This window comes from Aethalodelphis obliquidens, unplaced genomic scaffold (genome assembly GCF_003676395.1).
Source record: "Aethalodelphis obliquidens isolate GAN/ISIS:26980383/991018 unplaced genomic scaffold, ASM367639v1 scaffold118, whole genome shotgun sequence".
In the NCBI taxonomy this organism is placed as follows: domain Eukaryota; kingdom Metazoa; phylum Chordata; class Mammalia; order Artiodactyla; family Delphinidae; genus Aethalodelphis; species Aethalodelphis obliquidens.
The window spans coordinates 2,666,019-2,684,981 of NW_020838062.1; the positions used below are offsets into that span (position 1 = coordinate 2,666,019).

The 18,963-nt window shown below is 60.1% G+C and overlaps 1 protein-coding gene across 6 annotated transcripts in view; it reads left to right on the plus strand.

Moving 5' to 3' along the window:
• ATP2B3 (ATPase plasma membrane Ca2+ transporting 3) overlaps nt 1–18,963 on the plus strand; it is a 41,145-nt gene that overhangs the window by 12,850 nt on the left and 9,332 nt on the right. For 2 of the 6 annotated variants that reach the window (XM_027097917.1, XM_027097918.1), the window contains 10 exons: nt 1,871–2,105; nt 6,462–6,641; nt 6,773–6,860; nt 7,471–7,577; nt 7,875–8,066; nt 9,570–9,783; nt 10,465–10,676; nt 11,541–11,648; nt 12,677–12,859; nt 17,207–17,360. In XM_027097917.1, the coding sequence (XP_026953718.1) occupies nt 1,871–2,105; nt 6,462–6,641; nt 6,773–6,860; nt 7,471–7,577; nt 7,875–8,066; nt 9,570–9,783; nt 10,465–10,676; nt 11,541–11,648; nt 12,677–12,859; nt 17,207–17,360 (1,673 nt within the window). The remainder of the gene's footprint in view (nt 1–1,870; nt 2,106–6,461; nt 6,642–6,772; nt 6,861–7,470; nt 7,578–7,874; nt 8,067–9,569; nt 9,784–10,464; nt 10,677–11,540; nt 11,649–12,676; nt 12,860–17,206; nt 17,361–18,963) is intronic. The other 4 variants (XM_027097915.1, XM_027097914.1, XM_027097912.1 and 1 more) reach the window with 3 other exon arrangements.

Here is an 18,963-nt window from a genome sequence, read left to right on the forward strand (position 1 = left end):
CTGTTTTCCACAGGGGCTGCCCCACTTTACTTCCCCATTAGCAGTGCACGAGGGTTCCAGCTTCTCATCCTCACCAACGTGTTATTACCTGATTATTGTTGTTGTTGTTGTTGTTGTTGTTATAGCCATCGGGATCTCATGGTGGCTTTCATCTGCATCTTGCTGATGACTAGTGACATTGGCACCTTCTCATGTGCTTATTGGCCATTTGCTTGTCTTCTCTGGAGGAATATCTATTCCAGCCCATGCCCATCTTGGATGTGAATTCTTTGTCATTTGATTGTTGAGCTGTAAGAGTTTCTGTATGTTCTGAGTATTAGATCCTTAACACATTCTGGTTTTGCAGTATTTTCTCCCGTTCTGTGGGCTGCCGTCTTCTCACTCCCTCGATAGATTTTTGCTCACTGCCTTGATTGTCCTTGGATACACAAATGTCTTTCAATTGTGACGTCCAGCTTATCTCTTTTTGTCTTTTGTCGCTTGTGCGGGGTTCCTTTTAGAGGTGGTGAAAACGTTCTCGGGTTGACTGTGGTGATGGTAGCACAACTGTGAATATACTAAAAGCCACTGCATGGGACATTTTAAGCGGGTGAGTCGTGTGCTGTGTGAATTGTATCTCAGCAGAGCTGTTAGGGAAACTGAGGTGGGCGACACACGGCTCTGCCTCCAAGTGCACCATGCCCCGCACCCGCTCAGCGTTCACACCTCCCCTTGGCCTTGGCCTCTGCAGCGCCCACGCACCCTTCTAAGACTTGGCCTGATTGTGCTGCCGTGCTCACCCCCGGCTTTCTGGGGCCTTCGGGACAGAGTCCCGAGCAGGACCTCTGGGCTCCTCCCGTGGCCTCCACAGCCGGCTTCTTTCCTTCCTCACCAGTCTGCTTGGGGCCCCCATTTGTCCGTCTGCCATGCCAGCCTCTGGGGCCCGTGTTTCCTCTGCTCCTTCGTTTTCTGCACCTGAATCCTGCCAGCCTTCCCCATCCCAGCCCTTCTGTGGTCGCTGCCTTGTCGTGGCCCTGCTCCGTGGCATTCGGTTTTTGCTGATGTCCCACCTCTCTCCCTAAAGCGCAACGGGGCAAGAGTGACAGCCCCCCAACTCCCGTCGAGTCTGTGCGGAGCTGTGGGAACAAAGTACCATCATCCTGGGGGCTTCAAACAACAAAGACCTATTTTCTCCCAGTGCTGGAGGCCAGAAGTCCTCAATCAAGGTGTGGGTGGGGTCGCCCTCCCCCTAAGGCCTCCAAGGGAGGATCCTCCCTTGTCCGTCCCAGCTGCCGGTGGTGGCTGGCCACCCTTGGCCTCCCTCGGTTTGTACCTGCATCTCTCCAATCTCTGCCGCCATCGTCACACAGCCTTGTCCCTGTGTCTGTGTCTCGACGTGTCCGCTTCTCTTTTTTTGTTTTGTTTTTTTGCGGTACGCGGGCCTCTCACTGTTGCAGCCTCTCCCGTTGCGGAGCACAGTCTCCGGACGCGCAGGCTCAGCGGCCATGACTCACGGGCCCAGCCGCTCCGCGGCATGTGGGATCTTCCCGGACCGGGGCACGAACCCGCGTCCCCTGCATCGCCAGGCGGACTCTCAACCACTGCGCCACCAGGGAAGCCCCCGCTTCTCTTTTTATAAGGACAGCAGGCATTGGACTAAAGGCCCACGCTCCTCCACTGCGACCTCATTTAACTTTGCGACAACCCTCTTTCCAAATAAGGTCACATTCTGAGGTTCTGGGCAGAACGTGGAGGGGCACACTGTTAGGCCGCGCACAAGCACAGCGCCCCCTTCTGGGAGAAGCCCTCCACTGCATCACATGGAGGGCTCAGCCGGAGGCCTGGCTCCCCCGCCTCACGGCGAGGGCTCCTCTTGTTCTGTCCGCCCCAGGTGCACCAACATCTTAAACAGCAATGGGGAGCTGCGCAGCTTTCGCCCTCGGGACCGGGACGACATGGTGCAGAAGATCATCGAGCCGATGGCCTGCGATGGGCTCCGCACCATCTGCATCGCCTACCGGGACTTCTCCGCTGCCCAGGAGCCCGACTGGGACAACGAGAACGAGGTCGTGGGCGACCTCACCTGCATAGCCGTTGTGGGCATCGAGGACCCCGTGCGGCCCGAGGTAGCCAGAGCCCCTCTGTGAGCTGCCCGCTTGTCGGGACGGGTGGAGGGGCCACGCTTCTTCGCGTCTGGCCTCGGTGGTGAGGCCTTTAGACGTAAATGCAAGGAGGGAACTGCCCCTTTCTCCTGCCCTCCTGGCCGTCACGCCACTCCCTGCCAGACTTTGTAGGCAGAACAAATGGCAGCCCGCCAGAGTTGGACCAACTGGGGAGGGTGGGCGATGGCAGAGCCTCGGGGTCCTCCAGGGGCATGGCCAACACGCCCCAGATCAGACCTTCCCCGGCACACTGGACCCCCACCCTCGTCCTCTTGCCCTTGCACCCTTCAGGAGGCTCGGTCCTGCCGTCTGGAAGGCCCCCTCCTGCTTGGCCTCCGCCAGGTAAGAGAGGGCGGCAGTTAGAACCTCGACGGCTGCCAACGCCCGCAGGACTGATGGACCAGAGGGGCTGGTGAGGGAGACGCAGGAGCCGGGGACAACTCCCAGGGATCTGGTTCCGAGAACTGGGTAGATGGTGTTTGGGGGGCTGGGGGAGGGGAAGGCAGTTCTCAGTCGAGGGTTTGGTTGGGGCCGAGTGAGGTTCGGGACATCCCCATGGAGATGTCACGTGGTTAGGTCCTGGCCAGAGAGACATTCTCCAGAGGCGTCTTTTCATGAGTGATGGTCGTGGGTGCAGCGGAGCACAGGTGGGAGGAGCCTGCGAAGGAGACTCCAAGGAAGGGGCCGGGCGGGGAGGGGAGACTGTGAGGGGCGTGTGGCTGAGCAGGGCAGCCAGCGTGTGGACGCAACTTCACCCAGAGCTCTGCTGAACAGGGAACGGAGCGACAGGGCAGAGGTTGGTCAGGGTGCAGAGAGGAAGAGCAATGGAGGCGGTGCTGGTCCTTCAAGATGCAAGACCCCCGAGGGAGAGAGCCTGCCAGGCTGGCCCTGGAGCGGGGTGCTGGCGGCAGCTGCAGGACACCAGCCCCCAGAGAGAGTGTGCAAGGCACGGGGGGTGCAGGTTGTGAGGCAGGGAACAATCCTCTCTCTCCCAGGGCCTCTCCAGTGGCGCCCACCTCGTGTCAGAAGCACGGGCACCTTGATCCTGCCAATTAGCCTGAAAACATGTGCGTGCACGGGCTGCCCTCAGCTCTCCCTCGGGAGACAGGCATTCACGTACTGGATCAGACACCACAGACCCTCCATTCAGAAGTCAGGGGTCATCAGCGACAGCGCATCCCCGAATTCCAAGGAGATAGGGACCATCGTGTGCAGAGAAGGGGCACCCGGAGTTGGCCCCAGGAGGAAGCGGGTGGTGGCAAAGGCAAGGAGAGAGACTTAGAGCCAAGGAATGGGCCCAGAGAAGGCAGGTGGGGAGAGGAGCTGCCTGGAGAGCAGGGGCACAGGATGCCGCTGAGGGAGGCAGGGCTACCTCCAGGGACACAGGGACTGGGCCTTTCCCTTCACCGGACCAAGGAGAAACTGAGGCGCAGAGGAAGGCTGTGTCCATACGGCGAGCCGAGTCCTAAAGCCATGCGGCCCTTGCATAGACCCGATGGCCTCTCCACCTGAACAGAGACCCCAGGTGGCCGCTCCAGGGTGATGGTTGTCCTCTCCTTACTCCTTGGGACGTGTCGACAGTAGCAGCTCTAGACTTTTCCATCCAGATAACTGGGACTGAATGAAGCTGCCGGAAAGCCAGAGCTCCTGTTGGAATGTCTCACAGACCCAGGAAGGCGACATTCACGGACCCCCAGGGCCCTGGCCAAGGCCATTTCTACAGCATCATAACAAACCCCCCAGCCCTTCCACCTCCACCCTTTGCCCGGATGGAGGGGTGTGAGGTGTGAAGCGGCTGGCAGCCGCACGGCACGGGGAGCCCTTCTTGCCTGACCCCCTGGGCCAAGGAGCCCTGCAAGCTTCCCCTAAGTTCCAGCATAAATATTTGTTGCAAACTGAAGCTCTAGTCATCGATGTAAGGTTGGAGGCCTGAGACGTATTTGTAGATCTCTGAGGCAGAGCTGCAGAGGCCCTCTTCTGGCCCACGGCAGCTCATTTACAGAAGCGCCAATGAGGCTAGGCTGGGGGCCGGATGGAACAGTCCAGAAGGGCTGCACACAGGCGGGGTGAGGCCCAGCCCTTCCCCCGGTCCGTGCTCTTCTCAGAGAGGGATATTATTGTTTTTATACGTTTTCATCTCAGAGAAAACATGGATAAAAGTTCCCTGAAGGTCACCCTGAAGGCTCAGCCTCAGTGGCTGTCCCGGCGGCTAGAAGCACAGGGTGAGAGAGCCGCCAAGGCCAGGCAATGGGCAGCTCGTTTAAGATCCAGAAACGGCCTTGGCAAAAGGGCCCAGGGGGCAGGACTGCTCCTCTCTGGCTGGAGAGTGGCTGAGTGAGAGGCTGGGCAGCAGGTGGGGAAGCCAGGCAGAAGCCCACGGGGACCAGCCATCCGCGCAGTGGCCAAGGAGGGGAGCCCCAGGTGCTGACGGCAGGCGGGAAGGCCGATAGGGTGCTGTTCAACTTGCCGGGATGCCTGGGGGCCTGGGACGGCTACAGCCTGTGGAGGGCCTGGCAGGGGGGTGTCTCTGCCCTGGGGAGCCGCATGGACCCTGTAGGCAGGCTGTACTTACGCCAGAGGGCCTGGGGGCTCCTGCAGACACCTGGCTGCCTGCTGTGCTGTCGGGCCTCAGCCAGTGGGAGGCAGGCGAGGAAGGACAGTCACCCGATGAGGGAGAGGGCGCCTGCAGACGGAGGGAGCTTCCTGCCACCTGGCTTGGAGGCCAAGGGCCTTTCAGACCAGAGACGAGCCGGGCCTGGGCTGAGCCCACACAGAGGAGGCCAGCAGAGGCTGGACCTGGGGCTCCCAGGGCTCAGGCCCATCACGGCCACTTGGTGGCAGCAGAGGGGCTGCTCCTCCCAGACGCATCAGAGGTGGTGGGGGGAGCTTGCTGGAAAGGGAGGTATCTCCCGGCAGCTCATCCTCTAGCGCTCAAGGATCCCCAAAGAACAGAAAGCGTCCTTGAGCTGAGCGAGGAGACGCGTTACCGGGGGTGTGGGACGCAAGCCCCCTTCCCGGGGCGGGGCCTTCTAGGCCGCCTGGCCATATTTGCTGCAGGGATTGTAAGGTCACTCTGTCCCAGCCCAGAAGTGGGAGCCCCTCTGGCTGGGCCCCGGGTCCCCCTCCTCTTCCCACTCTCTCCCTGGCTGAGATCACAGCCTCCACACCCTGGCTTGGGGGCCACCAGCGTGCCCGGACCTCCCGGGCCAGTGGTCCCCTGCAGCCGACCGGGCCCCGCCTGCTGCCCACCTCCCCTGGGGTCTCCCAGCTGCCCTGACCCCCTGGCACCTGGCCCCAGCTCCCCCGGCCTGGCCACCAGGCCACCCCCGGGACACCGCGTGCTCCCGTGCTCTCTGTCATGCTTACACGGTTCCGGGGGCTCAGCCCGGCCCCACCGGGAGCCCACAGTGGGGTGCGCCGGGCCCAGCGGACTCATCTCCTTGCCCCGCCGCATCTCCTTGCCCTCCTCTCCCCTCCTGGCCCCTCAGGCGCGGTCGGCACGACTCTCCTCTGCGCTGCTGTCTCGGGCTCACAAGTCCCCTCCTCGCTGGAACGGGAGTGTCTCCACTCCACAATGCCACCCCCTCCCAGCTGGCCTCCGCTCCCTTCAGCACTGGAGGGATGTCTTGTTCTTCTCCCTTTTCCGGAATCTAATCTTATGTTTGGAAAATGGAGAGGTACTAAGGAACCAGAGTGATGTCCCATTTCCTCTAATGAGCAGTGAGAATGCCTTGTCATGTCAAGCCTACGGCTCTAAATGTCTTAGGTTTTATATCATTTTAAAAAAAAAAGTGGCAGGGAAACAGATGTTAGTGAGCTTGGCCAACAAGGCCAGAGCCTGCCTTGAGTCAGGGCCCGAGAGGGTACAACCCGAGGTGGGTCCTGCCAGCTGGCGGGGCAGCTGGGGCCAGAGGTTCCTTTCTTGTCCTTCCGGAGCTCACTGGCATGGCCCCTGCCAGCTGGCCTGCTAATGGGACTGGTCCTGGCTCGGCTGCTCTGGGTCTCCATTTCCCCAGTGGAAACTGAGGTTGAAAGAGCTGGGTGATTTCTCCGGTCACCTTGCTGCACACAGCTCCGACGGTGCCCCTTGACAGCATTCCAGTGGCTTCTCCCAGCCTTGCTCGTGGTGTCAGGGCCTGGTTCTGAGTCGTCGGTGGTCCCCGGGGCCAGCACAGGGAAGGAGGCACCTGGGCTTGGGGGCACCCTGCTCCCTGCGGGCCAGGCTCCCAGCCGGGGCAGAGCTGACAGGCCGTCTCTCCCGCCTCCTCCAGATCTGGATGGAGGAACGGCTCTGGGCTCCAGCCATCTTGTCCCTTCCAGGTCCCTGAAGCTATCCGCAAATGCCAGCGCGCTGGCATTACAGTCCGCATGGTGACGGGGGACAACATCAACACGGCCCGTGCCATTGCGGCCAAGTGCGGCATCATTCAGCCCGGGGAGGACTTCCTGTGCCTGGAGGGGAAGGAGTTCAACCGGCGGATCCGAAACGAGAAAGGCGAGGTAGTTCCCGGCCGCCAGCCCTCCCTCGAGTCCACGGTTCTGGCACTTTCTCCACCGCCGCCCCCTCTGTTCAGCCCTGACTGCCCACCCTGCCACCGAGGCTCTGCAGCGTCTGTGCTTTTCCCTCCCAGATAGAACAGGAGCGTCTGGACAAGGTGTGGCCCAAGCTGAGGGTCCTTGCCCGATCGTCTCCCACCGACAAGCACACTCTGGTTAAAGGTAATGGAGTGGGCTCACTCCTCACCCTGCCCTGCCCCTGCCCCGGGGGGCGGGACGCAGGCGGGGTATGGCCGTCACCCCTCGGGTCGTCGTCTGCTCCCAGACGCCCAAAGCTGAGCTTCCAGTTGGGTCTCAGGGTACTCAGCTCTGGACCCATTGCTGCTGGAGACTGTGTCTCAGAGGAAGTCACTGGCCCTCCCTGAACCTCATCGGGAAAATGGGGATAATAATGGAGACTCCCTCAAAGGGCTGACCTGCCAGGGCTCGAGCCTCCACTTCTCTGCGCTCACAGTATCAATGGAAGACGCCAGTAGAGACCAGCTCTCTTCATAGCAGATGGGGAAACTGGGGCCCAGGAGAGGGAGACATTTCTCCAAGTTGCCCAGTGCCGAGCCCCTGCCTTCTACGAAATCCCACCACCCTGTATCATCGCACTGGGTGATGGGCCAGGGTGGGAGAAGGGGGATGCGACTGCCAGTGAAGGCACAGGACTTGGTCCCAAAGATGGTGGACAGCACGGAGGACTGGAGCCTACTGCCCCCCCCCCCGCCCCCGGGCTGGTCACCCGGGGCCACAGGTGGCACCAGACCTGCCCTGATCTGTGTTCCAGGGATCATCGACAGCAACACCGGCGAGCAGCGGCAGGTGGTGGCCGTGACTGGGGACGGCACCAACGATGGGCCAGCCCTCAAGAAGGCGGACGTGGGCTTCGCCATGGTAAGCCACCCGCTGTCAGCCTGGCTCACCACGCCAGGTGGGGCCTTGTGATGGAGGACGTAAGCTTTGTGCAGCAGTGTGGGGGCTAGCGTTGAGGCAAGTTGCAGAGTGCCAGAAGTTTCTTTCTCTCACATCTTGGCCACCTGGGCCTCTGCAAGCTCTGCCTTGTTGGTGGCGGCTGCAGCGGTGGCGCCCTCTTTGTTTGTGAGCAAAACCTCTCTAGTACAAGGACACGTTTGGAGTGGGTGAGGGGGGCTGGGGAAGGGGCCCCGTGGACACGGTGTGTGTGTCCCCCAGGGCATCGCGGGGACTGACGTGGCAAAGGAAGCCTCGGACATCATCCTGACGGACGACAACTTCACCAGCATCGTCAAGGCCGTCATGTGGGGCCGCAATGTCTACGACAGCATCTCCAAGTTCCTGCAGTTCCAGCTGACGGTCAATGTGGTGGCCGTGATTGTGGCTTTCACGGGTGCCTGCATCACTCAGGTGGGCACTGGGGGCCACCGGGGCCCAGGGAAGGCCCCAGGCTCTCCCTCCCACGGCCGGGCTCCTCCCGCCCGGTGCACCTGGACCCCAGTGTGCAGAGCAAGCCCAGGGGACCCCGCCCCCAGCAGGGTGAGGGCTGAAGAGCCCCTACCTGAGGACCCAGTGGCGGGAGCCAGGTTTTTTTTGTTGCAGACTTTTTTGGTTGAGATAGAATTCACCCATCAAAAACTTCACCGTTTGAGAGTATACAATTCAGTGACTTTTAAGTACATTCACAGTGTTGTACCATCATCACCTCTATGTAGTTCCGTCATGTTTTCATCACCCCAAAAGGAAGCGCCACTCCCCCTCCACCAGCCCCCGGCACCCGCTCATCTGCTTTCTGTCTCTACAGACTTACCTATTCTGGACATTTCAGCTACACGGAACCAAATCATAGGTGGTTGTTTGTGTCTGGCTCCTTCACTTAGCACAATGTTCTCGAGGTCCATCCATGTTGTAGCAGGTACTTTATTCCTCTTGATGGTGGACTGATGTTCCATTGTGTGGAGCAAGCACCTTGTGTTTCTGCATCCCTCCATCAATGGGCATTTGGGTTGTTTCCACCTGTGGCCGCTGTGGACATGTGTGTGCAAGTCTTGGTAGACCTGCATTTGCGCTTGTCCTAGGTCTGCTGGGAACTCCGTGGTTAACCTTTGCAGGAGCCTCTTTTCCTTTTTCAGTTCTCCAATTCTCCCCATTAGTGAGTGTCCAGAATTTGTCTCCCTTTCAAAGGTATTTTTGAATTGAGATAAAATCCGCATGACATAGACTGTACCGTAATAGCCATTTGAACCAAAGTGTGCCATCCTGTGGTTTTTGATGCATTGCCCATCTTGTGCAACCGTCACCTATACCTCAGTCCAGAACCTTTTCATCACCCCTGTACCCACCAGGCAGCCACTCCCCACTCTCCTCTCCCCCAGCCCTGGCATCCACCCATTTGCTTTCTGTTTCCATGGGTCTGTCAGTTCCAGAAGTTTCATAGGCATGGAATCCTGCAGGATATGGTCCCTGGTGTCTGTCTTCTGTGAGGCTCATTTTTAACCAACAAGTCAGAGGCGATGGGAAGGAAGGTCCAGTGCAGTTTCTACCTCTTCCTGGCCCTTGGGTGCAGGAATGCATCTGTCGGGCTCTTTTATGGTCTGGGCCAAGTGACAGGGCGTGGCAGCCTCCTGCTAACAGTTTGGACCACACCTTCTAGATCACTGCCAGCAGGTGAGAGAAGAAGGGAGACTGACAACATTTTAAGAGCAGGAATCTGAAAGCCCAGCGAAAACTCTCTGCTAACTTTAAGAAAACATAGGGATGGAGATGTCGCGTTTTTATGGGAAGGTTGGATTTGTTGCATTTTCACTTGAATTCAATTCCAGTGACATTGACCCCAAGCTGCGTCTCCTGCCAGGAGTGGGGGGCCGGTGGGGTTTCCAGGCCCATGTTGGGGTAACTGGCTCCTCTCCACAGGACTCTCCTCTCAAAGCCGTGCAGATGTTGTGGGTGAACTTGATCATGGACACATTCGCCTCTCTGGCCCTGGCAACAGAGCCGCCCACTGAGTCGCTGCTGCTGCGGAAGCCGTATGGCCGGGACAAGCCCCTGATCTCACGGACCATGATGAAGAACATTCTGGGCCACGCCGCCTACCAGCTCACTACCATCTTCACGCTGCTGTTCGTCGGTAGGTTGGCCCAGGGCACCCTGTGCTGTGGCCAGCCCCGCAGGCCCCGGCGCTGTCCGGCAGTGGCAGGGACAGACGGGCACCTGGGGACCCGATTTCCGGTGAGGACCCCTCGGCCCTCACCTCCCTGCCATCCTGGGAGTTTTGTTCTCTGTACGGCATCGGCTCCTTTTAGGAGATTCCTTTATTTACGTGGGGGCGGGTTTGTCGCTTTGTCTATGTGTGGCCTCTCTTCCTGACGTCAGAGGGCCTCCACGGGTCTGATGAGCCTTGACCACGTGGTGGCTTGGCTCTCAGCACATGTTCCTGGGAGTAGACTCAAAGTTCAGTGCAGGCATGGCGGTGGCCAAGGGGCAAGAGTCACCACGTGAGGGCGCCCAAACGGCAGCACCTGGGGTCCTCTCATGGGGCCTTTCTCTGCTATCTCGGGAGCAGAAGCTGGTCATGGCTGACCCGAGAGCCGTTCCTTCCCCAGCTCGAGCCAGTGTGCAAACGGGTCTTAATGTCTTCACCCCTGTCCTGGGGTTTCAGTGCCAGACCCCCCTGGTCTGGACCCGGCCTTGGCTGTGATCTCCCGTTGCTTAGCCTGGGGGCTGGGGGGCTCATGACTTCCAGCCGTGTCGCCCGGTGGTGACGCGCCCACCTGGACCCGGCTCCCCTCACGCGGCCCTGGGCTTGCAGGCGAGCTCTTCTTCGACATTGACAGCGGGAGGAACGCGCCCCTGCACTCGCCGCCCTCCGAGCACTACACCATCATCTTCAACACCTTCGTCATGATGCAGCTCTTCAACGAGATCAACGCGCGGAAGATCCATGGCGAGCGCAACGTCTTCCACGGCATCTTCGGCAACCCCATCTTCTGCACCATCGTGCTGGGCACCTTCGCCATCCAGGTAGGAGCGACGGCTCCACTCTTGCAGGTCCCTCCAGGTCTGCCACTCCCATTTCTAGAACTCCATTCCTTGGCGGGAGGCCACCTTAACTCCAGGAGGCGCTGAGTGTTCAAAACCAGGGCGTATTGATAGAAAATGTGAGGTAGAGCGAGGCCAACAGGCCAGGATAGCTGGTTTCTCGCAGTTCTCAGAGGGGGGGCCAGCCATGGCACAGGGACCACCTGGGGAAGCACCCGGGCTGGTCGGCAGGCAGGAGAGCGGGAAACCCAGAGCAGGAGCTGAGGCAGGAGGGGCAGGCTGAGCACTTGATGGTGTGAATAATTCCCGGGCTCTGGGGTGTAGGGCTGTCCACCTTGTGGTCTGGGACCCAGCCCTGGGTGGTTAGGGAGGGGGACAGTGGCCTGGACGGTGAGAGCCCAGGAACAGAGAGAGTTGGAGTGTGGCCTTGGGACCAGTTGGTCTGTAGTTGAAAAGCTCACCCCTGGAAGAGGACTCCTCCCACGGAGGGGCCATGAGGCTGCGGGAGGAACATGGCTAACATGACCGAGCCTCGCCCGAAGGCTGGAAAAGGGACAGTCCGGGGCGCCTGGCTCAGTGGGCACCTTGCAGCAAGCGAGGCCACGTGCCCGTCCGGCACAGCACCCACGGCCTGTGGTCAGCCGGTCTAGGAAGCTTCTCTAGGCACTGGCTGAGGTGGGGACGAAGGGAAGGAGGCCAGAGAAAAGAAGGCTCCCGGGAACTGCCTGTCTACCTGGGTGAAGCAACAAGCCTTCTGACTCCCTGAGCTCGGCCCACAGGACAGGGGGAGCCCCGAGGGCTAGAGGAGCTGGCCGGACGCGCCTCCCGCCCACCCCTCTTCCACAGATTGTCATCGTGCAGTTCGGCGGAAAGCCCTTCAGCTGCTCCCCGCTGTCTACGGAACAGTGGCTCTGGTGCCTGTTTGTTGGTGTTGGGGAGCTGGTCTGGGGACAGGTAAGTGTCTGCCTCGGTGGCTTTCCCAGCCCTGCCCCTTTCCAATTTGTCTGGGGAACTGTGGGCAGCCCAGGGTCCCCTAGCCTGCCTCTGGGACAGGCCATGACCTAGGTGCAGGGCCACCAGTGACAGCCTCAGCAGAGAGCATGCAAAGGGCCATGGCTGGGATGTCACAGCGCCCAGCAAAACCACCCGCCGCTCCCCTTGCCACGGTAGGAGCTGAAAATCGTGCCTTAGAGTTGGGTGGCTTGGAAAATGCTCACATATTTGAAGCTACACAATACCTCTGTGAACCTTCCAGACAAGGTGGCTTCAACGGCAGGTGTTATTCTCTGGAGGCTAGATGTCCAAGATCATGCTTACATAGGGCAGGCCCAGGAGAGGCCGGGCACGAGCTCCCAGCTCCCCCGCCAGGGGAGTCGCGTGGCAGTGCAGTTTCTCCCAGCAGTAATGTGTGATGACACGCACGGGTACCACCATCGGGGCAGCTCCCCTGAGTGGTGCGGTCCGGGGACTTGAGTGGCGTCGGTCCTGGAGGCCTGGGGAGCCCGTGTGACTTAGTTACTCAATCTCCGCGCCCCGGAGGTCAAGCTGGTACATGCGACCCAGGGACCCGCCCCAAATCACCGCGGCAGTGTAGCCCGCCTGCCCTCGGCCCCAGCTAAACCATGAGCCAGGCCAGGGCCAGACCTTGGTCTGGCGAAGCGAGTCCCTTACGTCACACACTGTGCGGGAAGGTGGCGTGAGCCGCTCCTCTGGGCGTCGACGGAGGAGGGTCCACCGGCACGCACACTGCTTTGGAGAGCAGGATTCGGCAGCAGGCAGAGGCGGCCCAGGGGCCGCCCGCAGGGAGCAAGCACTGAGGAGAGAGCTGCACACGGTGCCGGGGACTGTGCAGGGGCGGGCGCACACACGGCCTGGGCCTGCATCAGCGGAAGGCGGGCAGCCTGCATCCGCTCCCGGCCCCAGCAGAGCTCCCACCTCTGACGGCCACTTCTGCCTGCTGTCCCTCACCTCTGGCGACCCAGGTCATCGCCACCATCCCCACCAGCCAGCTCAAGTGCCTGAAGGAAGCGGGGCATGGGCCCGGGAAGGACGAGATGACCGACGAGGAGCTGGCTGAGGGCGAGGAAGAGATCGACCACGCCGAGCGGGAGCTGCGCAGAGGCCAGATCCTCTGGTTCCGGGGCCTCAACCGGATCCAGACGCAGGTAAGCCGCCGGGCTGCTCGGCCGCTCTGGCTCTCCCGCCTCGCGAGGGGGGCAACAAGCCAGAGGCGGAGAATGGGCGAGATGAGCCTGAGAGGACAGGGAAGCCCTTGGGGCTTGCCGCCACGACCACAAGGGCAGTTGCCGGATGTGCCGGATGACAGTACGTCTCCAAGATGGCCTCTCCCTGACGCCTCGCTCAGAGCCCAGGTGGCCCTCCCCGCTAGTGGGCACAGGTGTCAGCTAACGGCGTGTGCTGTGACCCAGAGCTGTATCTCAGGGAGATGGGGGCACGGGCCACCCACTGTTTGAGTAGCTGCTGGGACTCGTTTTCTTTGCTGGGAGCTGCCCCAGGTCATGGGGCAGGGGCCTTCTCGGGATGAGGCAGATGCCCGTTTCCAATAGCCTTTGGTGAGCTCACCATTCATTGGGTTATACTGTGAATTCTGTGGAAAGGCTTCATTTGGGAAGTGAACTCTGGTAACCAAGTTGGTCCGTTCTGTGCATCCCAATCTCCTCTATAAACTCAGACAGCCAGGACGACTGCCCAGCTGTGGGCGCTTGCAAAGGCTTCCTGAGAGTCTGCCTGACAGAGCCACCCTCGCTTCCTGCCCCCAGCTCTTCCTGGCCAGCCTTCTTGCCAGAATGTTCCATACTTGCTGTCTCTCTCATCATAGCCTGACATCAGCCCTCAGCACCCCAGAGGCGGTTCTCACCAAGGTCTGTGAGACACCCTTCTGGCTCCCGAGCTGGGCTGTCCCTCCATCCCTCCCGCTTGCGGACTGTTTCCCAGCGCCCTTCCGGAAGTGCGGTCCGCCCTGCTCTCCTGGCAGCTTGCTGGCCCCTCTCCATCTTCCTTGCCTGTCACTCCCACCTCCCACTGAGACCGTGGTCTGCCCTGTCGCCTGGCTGTGACCCTAGCTGCTGGAAGTCCCACGGTCCCCGGGGCACTGGTCTCTTCTTGCCAGTTCCCCGTGGCCTGGCCCTCCCCGCACAGCCTCCAGATGGCGACCAGGCGCCCCTCATGCACCACCTTCTCCTCTGCCTCACGGCACCCACCCTGGGCTCAGGTCAGCCCAGACTCAGGCCCCACCTCCCCAAGCCCACCTCCTCCCGCCCCCCAGCTCCTGATCCATGGCTCCCTCACTTCTACTGCCCAAGCCAGAGCCCTGGAGCTGTCCCAGACCCTCTTCCTGTCTCCCCACACACGTGGCACATTGGCATGGCCCTTCGAACGCGCATGCCCGGTCCAGCCACCTCCGGCCCCGCCCCCAACATCCTCCTGGCTCAGCCGCCCACGTCTCTGCCTGGACTGAGGCTCCCAGGGTGCACCCTGGACCCCTGCAGCCTATTTGCAACATAGCCAGCGTGTGACACCCCATCACTCCCTGCTCCTCCCGGGCCGTTCTCCGTGCTCTGTCCTGGACCCACAGCCCCACTGCCCCGACCCAGCTCCAATTGCTCTTGCCCCGGAGACCCACCGGCAGGAAGAACACCACCGGGCGCCTGCTTGGGTGGCTTCCCGCGTGGCCGCTTGGCCTGGGCCAGGACCTGAGGGCACAGCTCTCCCCAGCGCCCGCCTCCAGCCTGTCACAAGTCACCATGGGCTCATCCCAAAGAATCCTCCATGCCAGGTGCCCAAAGCGCCCTCCCAGTGCACGCGGCTCACCAGCTGCTGCCACACAACCCCTGGGGGCCTAGTCTCTGGGCGCCCCTCTCCTCCCCAGGCGCCAGCCTCAGCTCCCCGGCCAGAAGCTTTCAGCCTCCCGTCTGCCTCTCGGCATCACCCCACGTGCCCTGCGTCCCCGGAACTCCTGCTGCCTTCCCAGACTCCCACTCTGCTTGCCGCGTTGCTGTGCCTCCATGCTGGCCACTGTCTGGGCCCCAGGCCTCCGCAGCCCCCACCGTGTCCCCTGGGGCCCCTCCTCATCCCACGGCGGCCCCGTGAAGCCTTCTCAGAGTCCCAAGGGGCTGCTCCGGGCCTCTGGCTCAGCCCTCCCGGCATCGCAGGCGCCTTGGCCAGCGTGGCGGGGGAAGGATGTCTTGGGCCCGGCCAGAACACTGAGCGCCCAGTAGAATGGGAGGAGCCTTTGTCACCAGCTGTCTAGGTTTTCCCCGTGGCCTCCTGGCTGCTCAACTGTGAGCACCCACCCACCCATCCCGCCCCGACGGGCTCCGGTGTGTCATGCTGGGCGGGTTCTGCAGCAGAGCCTATTTGCTTCCTTCGCTGAGCCAAAGTCAGTGTTAGCTCTTCTAGCAGCCAAGACCACAGCCCTGCCCCAATCCTAGGTGTCCGGGAAGAGGTCTCTGGTGCCCCGGTCACCTGTGCGTCTGTGTCTTCTTACTGCCTGCAGGCTCTTGGACCTGACACTGCCACCCCGTTGGTAGAGTGGGTCCCCTCAGTCAGAGCCTTGCAGTTCCGGGCTGGTCGGGTCCCTGCTTTCCACACGGGGAAATGCGGCCCAGAGAGAAGGGACTTGCCCAAGGTCACCCAAGTCTCCTTCCCCCATCCCTTAGCCCTGGCCTCTCCACGGAGCCACTCATTCCTCCCCTTGACTCCACCACACTTCTCAGGAATGCCGAACCAACCAGTCGCTTTAGTTCACTTTTTAAGAGCGCTTGTTCATTTTGATTCAAAATACCTGCTTGCAAAGCAGAAATAAAGCCCCTCAAGTTGCATACGCCCCATGCCAAGAGAAACGTTCTCTAGGCAGCCAGCCCTAGATTTCCAACCTTTGCAAGGCACAAAATTGCTCCCCAGACTTCAGAGACCAGCACAAGTTTTTATGTTGCTAAGTGAAGGCATTTCCTAAGCTGCTGCCCGCTCTCACCATCATTCCAGGCACATAGAAACGCACCAGCCAGGAAGGGTGTCATTCCAGAATAAAAGAGTCCTCCAAATGCAGGACGTGGAGCTTTTCAAAGTGCTCACGACGTGGTCTATTTCGCATTCCATTCTAAACCAGAGAAGCTTCAGCAGTGACTGGGCCTCGTTCCTGGCCCAGTGTGGGGGGCTTCCGGGTAGGCGTGGGGCGGAGGGATAATTCTGTGGTATTTTGACTGATACCATCATCGCCTCGGGACACCATGCGGAGAGGCCCAATCAGAGGCAGGAAAGGCATTTTTCCCTTCCCTTGTCGCCTTTGCCACAGTAAGAGTCCCCTCTTGAGACAGTCCCCTGTCTCCGTAGCCTTAGAAACATCTCAATCTAGGGAGGAGATGCCCCCCGCCCCGCAAAGAGACAGCGACATCGGCATGGGTCATCTTCCTTCAGTGTGCTGGGGCACTCGGCACTGCGCCAGTCCCCGTGGGCACTCAGTATGCCTTACTTCTGCTGGGCAGAAGGAGGCTCAGTGGTGCGTACACAACAATTAGTCTGTCTGGCAGCGCGTCCAAGGGTTGAAATGCCGGCCGTCTTCACTTTGGTTGGGATGGGGGCCGTCTGAGCACTCCGCTGCTCACGTCATCCAGTGAACTATGTGGCACTTTCTAGAAATCAGATCCACCTTCTAAGGCCAGAGATTCCACACACACTCCCCACTAAGAGGGGACATTCTCTAAGAAGCGGCCCGAAGTACGCCACAGCGGGCTGGCCTCCCAGAATCTAGACACACGGTCTTCTGATGGGGGGACGTTCACAGTGGCCACCCAGCTACGGTTCCTTGGGACCCCACGCCTGGGCTTGCTCCACCCCCAGGCCCCCCTGCCAGCCAAAGGCGGGTCGGGAAACCCAAAGATACTGCATCTCTGGCAAGTTCACCCCCATGGCTCTCATTTCCTGAAGCCGCCTAGGAGGCTTTAAGGGTGGGGGACAAAGTAAAGCCATCTTTGCTCCCCAGACCCAGGCTCTCCACTCTCCCTCCTGCCCTGCCTGTGGGAAGGCATTCCGATGAGAGAAAGCAGGGGCTTTGGGGAAACCCCCTCCCCCTCTTTTAAAATCCATTCTTACACTGAGACTTCCCAGGGAGTACCCCTCAGTCACTTATGGCAATATAAACACAGGACGGGCCAGGGAAGGGTACTTACTGATGAGTGGCTTGCGATGAACATATCGTGAATGCAAATGGCTCTGTCTAAAGTGTTTGCGGTGCACCCGATCCAGCGTCAACCCCCGCGCGCCGGGTCTTCTGAGCGCTAATCATTTGCTCAGCAAAGCCTCTCGTGGTGGATGACGCAGAGGCCAGACTCGGCCTCGGCCTCGGCCCCAGCAGAAGCACCGAGGCGGCCTCAATGAGGCTTTGCTGTCACGATATGCACCCAGTGTGGCCCCTGTCCCCGCCCAGCCCCACCCCCGTGCGGTCGCGGGGACTACAGTGCAAGCCAACCTTTATCTCATTTTCTCTCCCACAGATGGAGGTAGTGAGTACCTTCAAGAGAAGCGGTTCATTTCAGGGTGCTGTGCGCCGGCGGTCCTCGGTCCTCAGCCAGCTCCATGACGTAACCAATCTTTCTACCCCTACTCACGTAATTCTCTCTGCTGCCAATCCCACCAGTGCCGCTGGGAGTGAGTCTTGAGTCCCCTTTTCTCTCATAAATGGCATCTCTGGGGGAGGAAAAAGCCTCCCGCCTCTTCCTTCTCTTTTTTTCCAGTCTTACATCCTCCGCTCACCGAGGCTTTTCCGTTCTTTCTTTATCGCCCTGTTCAGTCCTTCCCGCCCAGACGGTGTGTCTCTCTAAAGCCATATCCTCTTATGAAATGTACTGAATCCATGGCACTGCTGGACCTTCTGTTCTTTCCTTTGGTTTTTGGGGTTTTGTTTAGCGCTCCTTCTGTCGCTGGTTTTCTTTTCTTGAACTTGTCTGCCTTTGCTGATGGTTCTTCATGAACTTGGCCGCTTCTGGTGGTGTCTGGTGTCAGTCAGGTTGGGGCCTTGGTCAGTGTTCCACGGGGCAGCTCGAGGGAGGCGTGCGGGCTCAGGGCCGCCCCCAGGACTGGAAGGAGAGGCGAGCGCCTTTGCAGCGCCATTCACAGCGGAAGAACCCAGCCCGCCCTCTTGGGACTAAAGCAGCAGCTTCCAGAGCTCTCCTTGGAGTGGTTTCCAAAGGCAGTACACCTGAGCCCCGGGCGTTAAAGGTGACCCCAGGAGCACTCCTCATGCCTCGAGCCCGCCCTCGGCCACGTTTCCTTTTGTTCCCAAAGCATCTTCGCTGTTTCCAAGCAGGCCTCAGGATTGGAAGGTCTTAACCTGATCTGGTCCAGACTCTCTCTCCTCCTTCCTTCGAGAAGCTGGGAGAAATTGCTTCCTTTTCATACGTCCCTCTGAAAAGTTCCCGCCATGTCTGTCACATTTTAAAAGGAACCCAGGGGCTGTCCTAAAGAGGTAGAAAGCTCCACATTTCTTTACAAAGACAAAGGGCAAGCCACTAGGCCATGGAGCCCAGCACCCCACGGTCCGCCCAGTCAGAGACAACACAAGGAACAGTGTGGGCCCCCCACTGCCCCCCACTGCCCCCCAGAGCCACCTGCTTCTCACAGCAAACTCGAGATTTCAAAAGCCAAACAGTACACCTTCAAGTATGAGCCCAGAGCCCCTGCCAGGATGGTTCACTGCTACCTGTTTCCTTTCCTTCCAGTGGGACCCGGCAGCTCTCGCCTCTGTGAACACATCACTTCCCCATGGGCGGAAGTTGTTAACTGTGCTTTTCTCCCACACCAGACTCTGGGATTTTCTTTTTGCTTGATTTCTTCTCTTTTCCTGTTTTCTTTTGTCTTGTGTTTTCTTTTTTGTTTTTTCTTTTCTTCTTCTTCTTCTTTTTTTTTTAGGAACTGGTAAGAGGTCCCCAGTGGAGGGCGTCCCTCCTCTTGCTTAAGCTGTCCTTTCAGACCACTCTGCCCTTTATGGAAGGGATGTACTGGTCCCCACTGGGGCCACCTTGTCCCCTTTGGAAACAGCGCACACGTAAACACACACACACACACACGAGCGTGCTCCCATCCCACAGGCCACACACGTGTCCAGCTCCCTTGAACGTTCACTGAGCCACCCACCCGGGGCCGCAGACGCTGGCTGACGGCCGTCACAGGCGAGCTGGAAAGCTCGTCCCACAGGGCACTTGGCACCACTCCACCTGGGGAAGCCGGCAGGAGGCTCGGCCAGGGCCTGCTG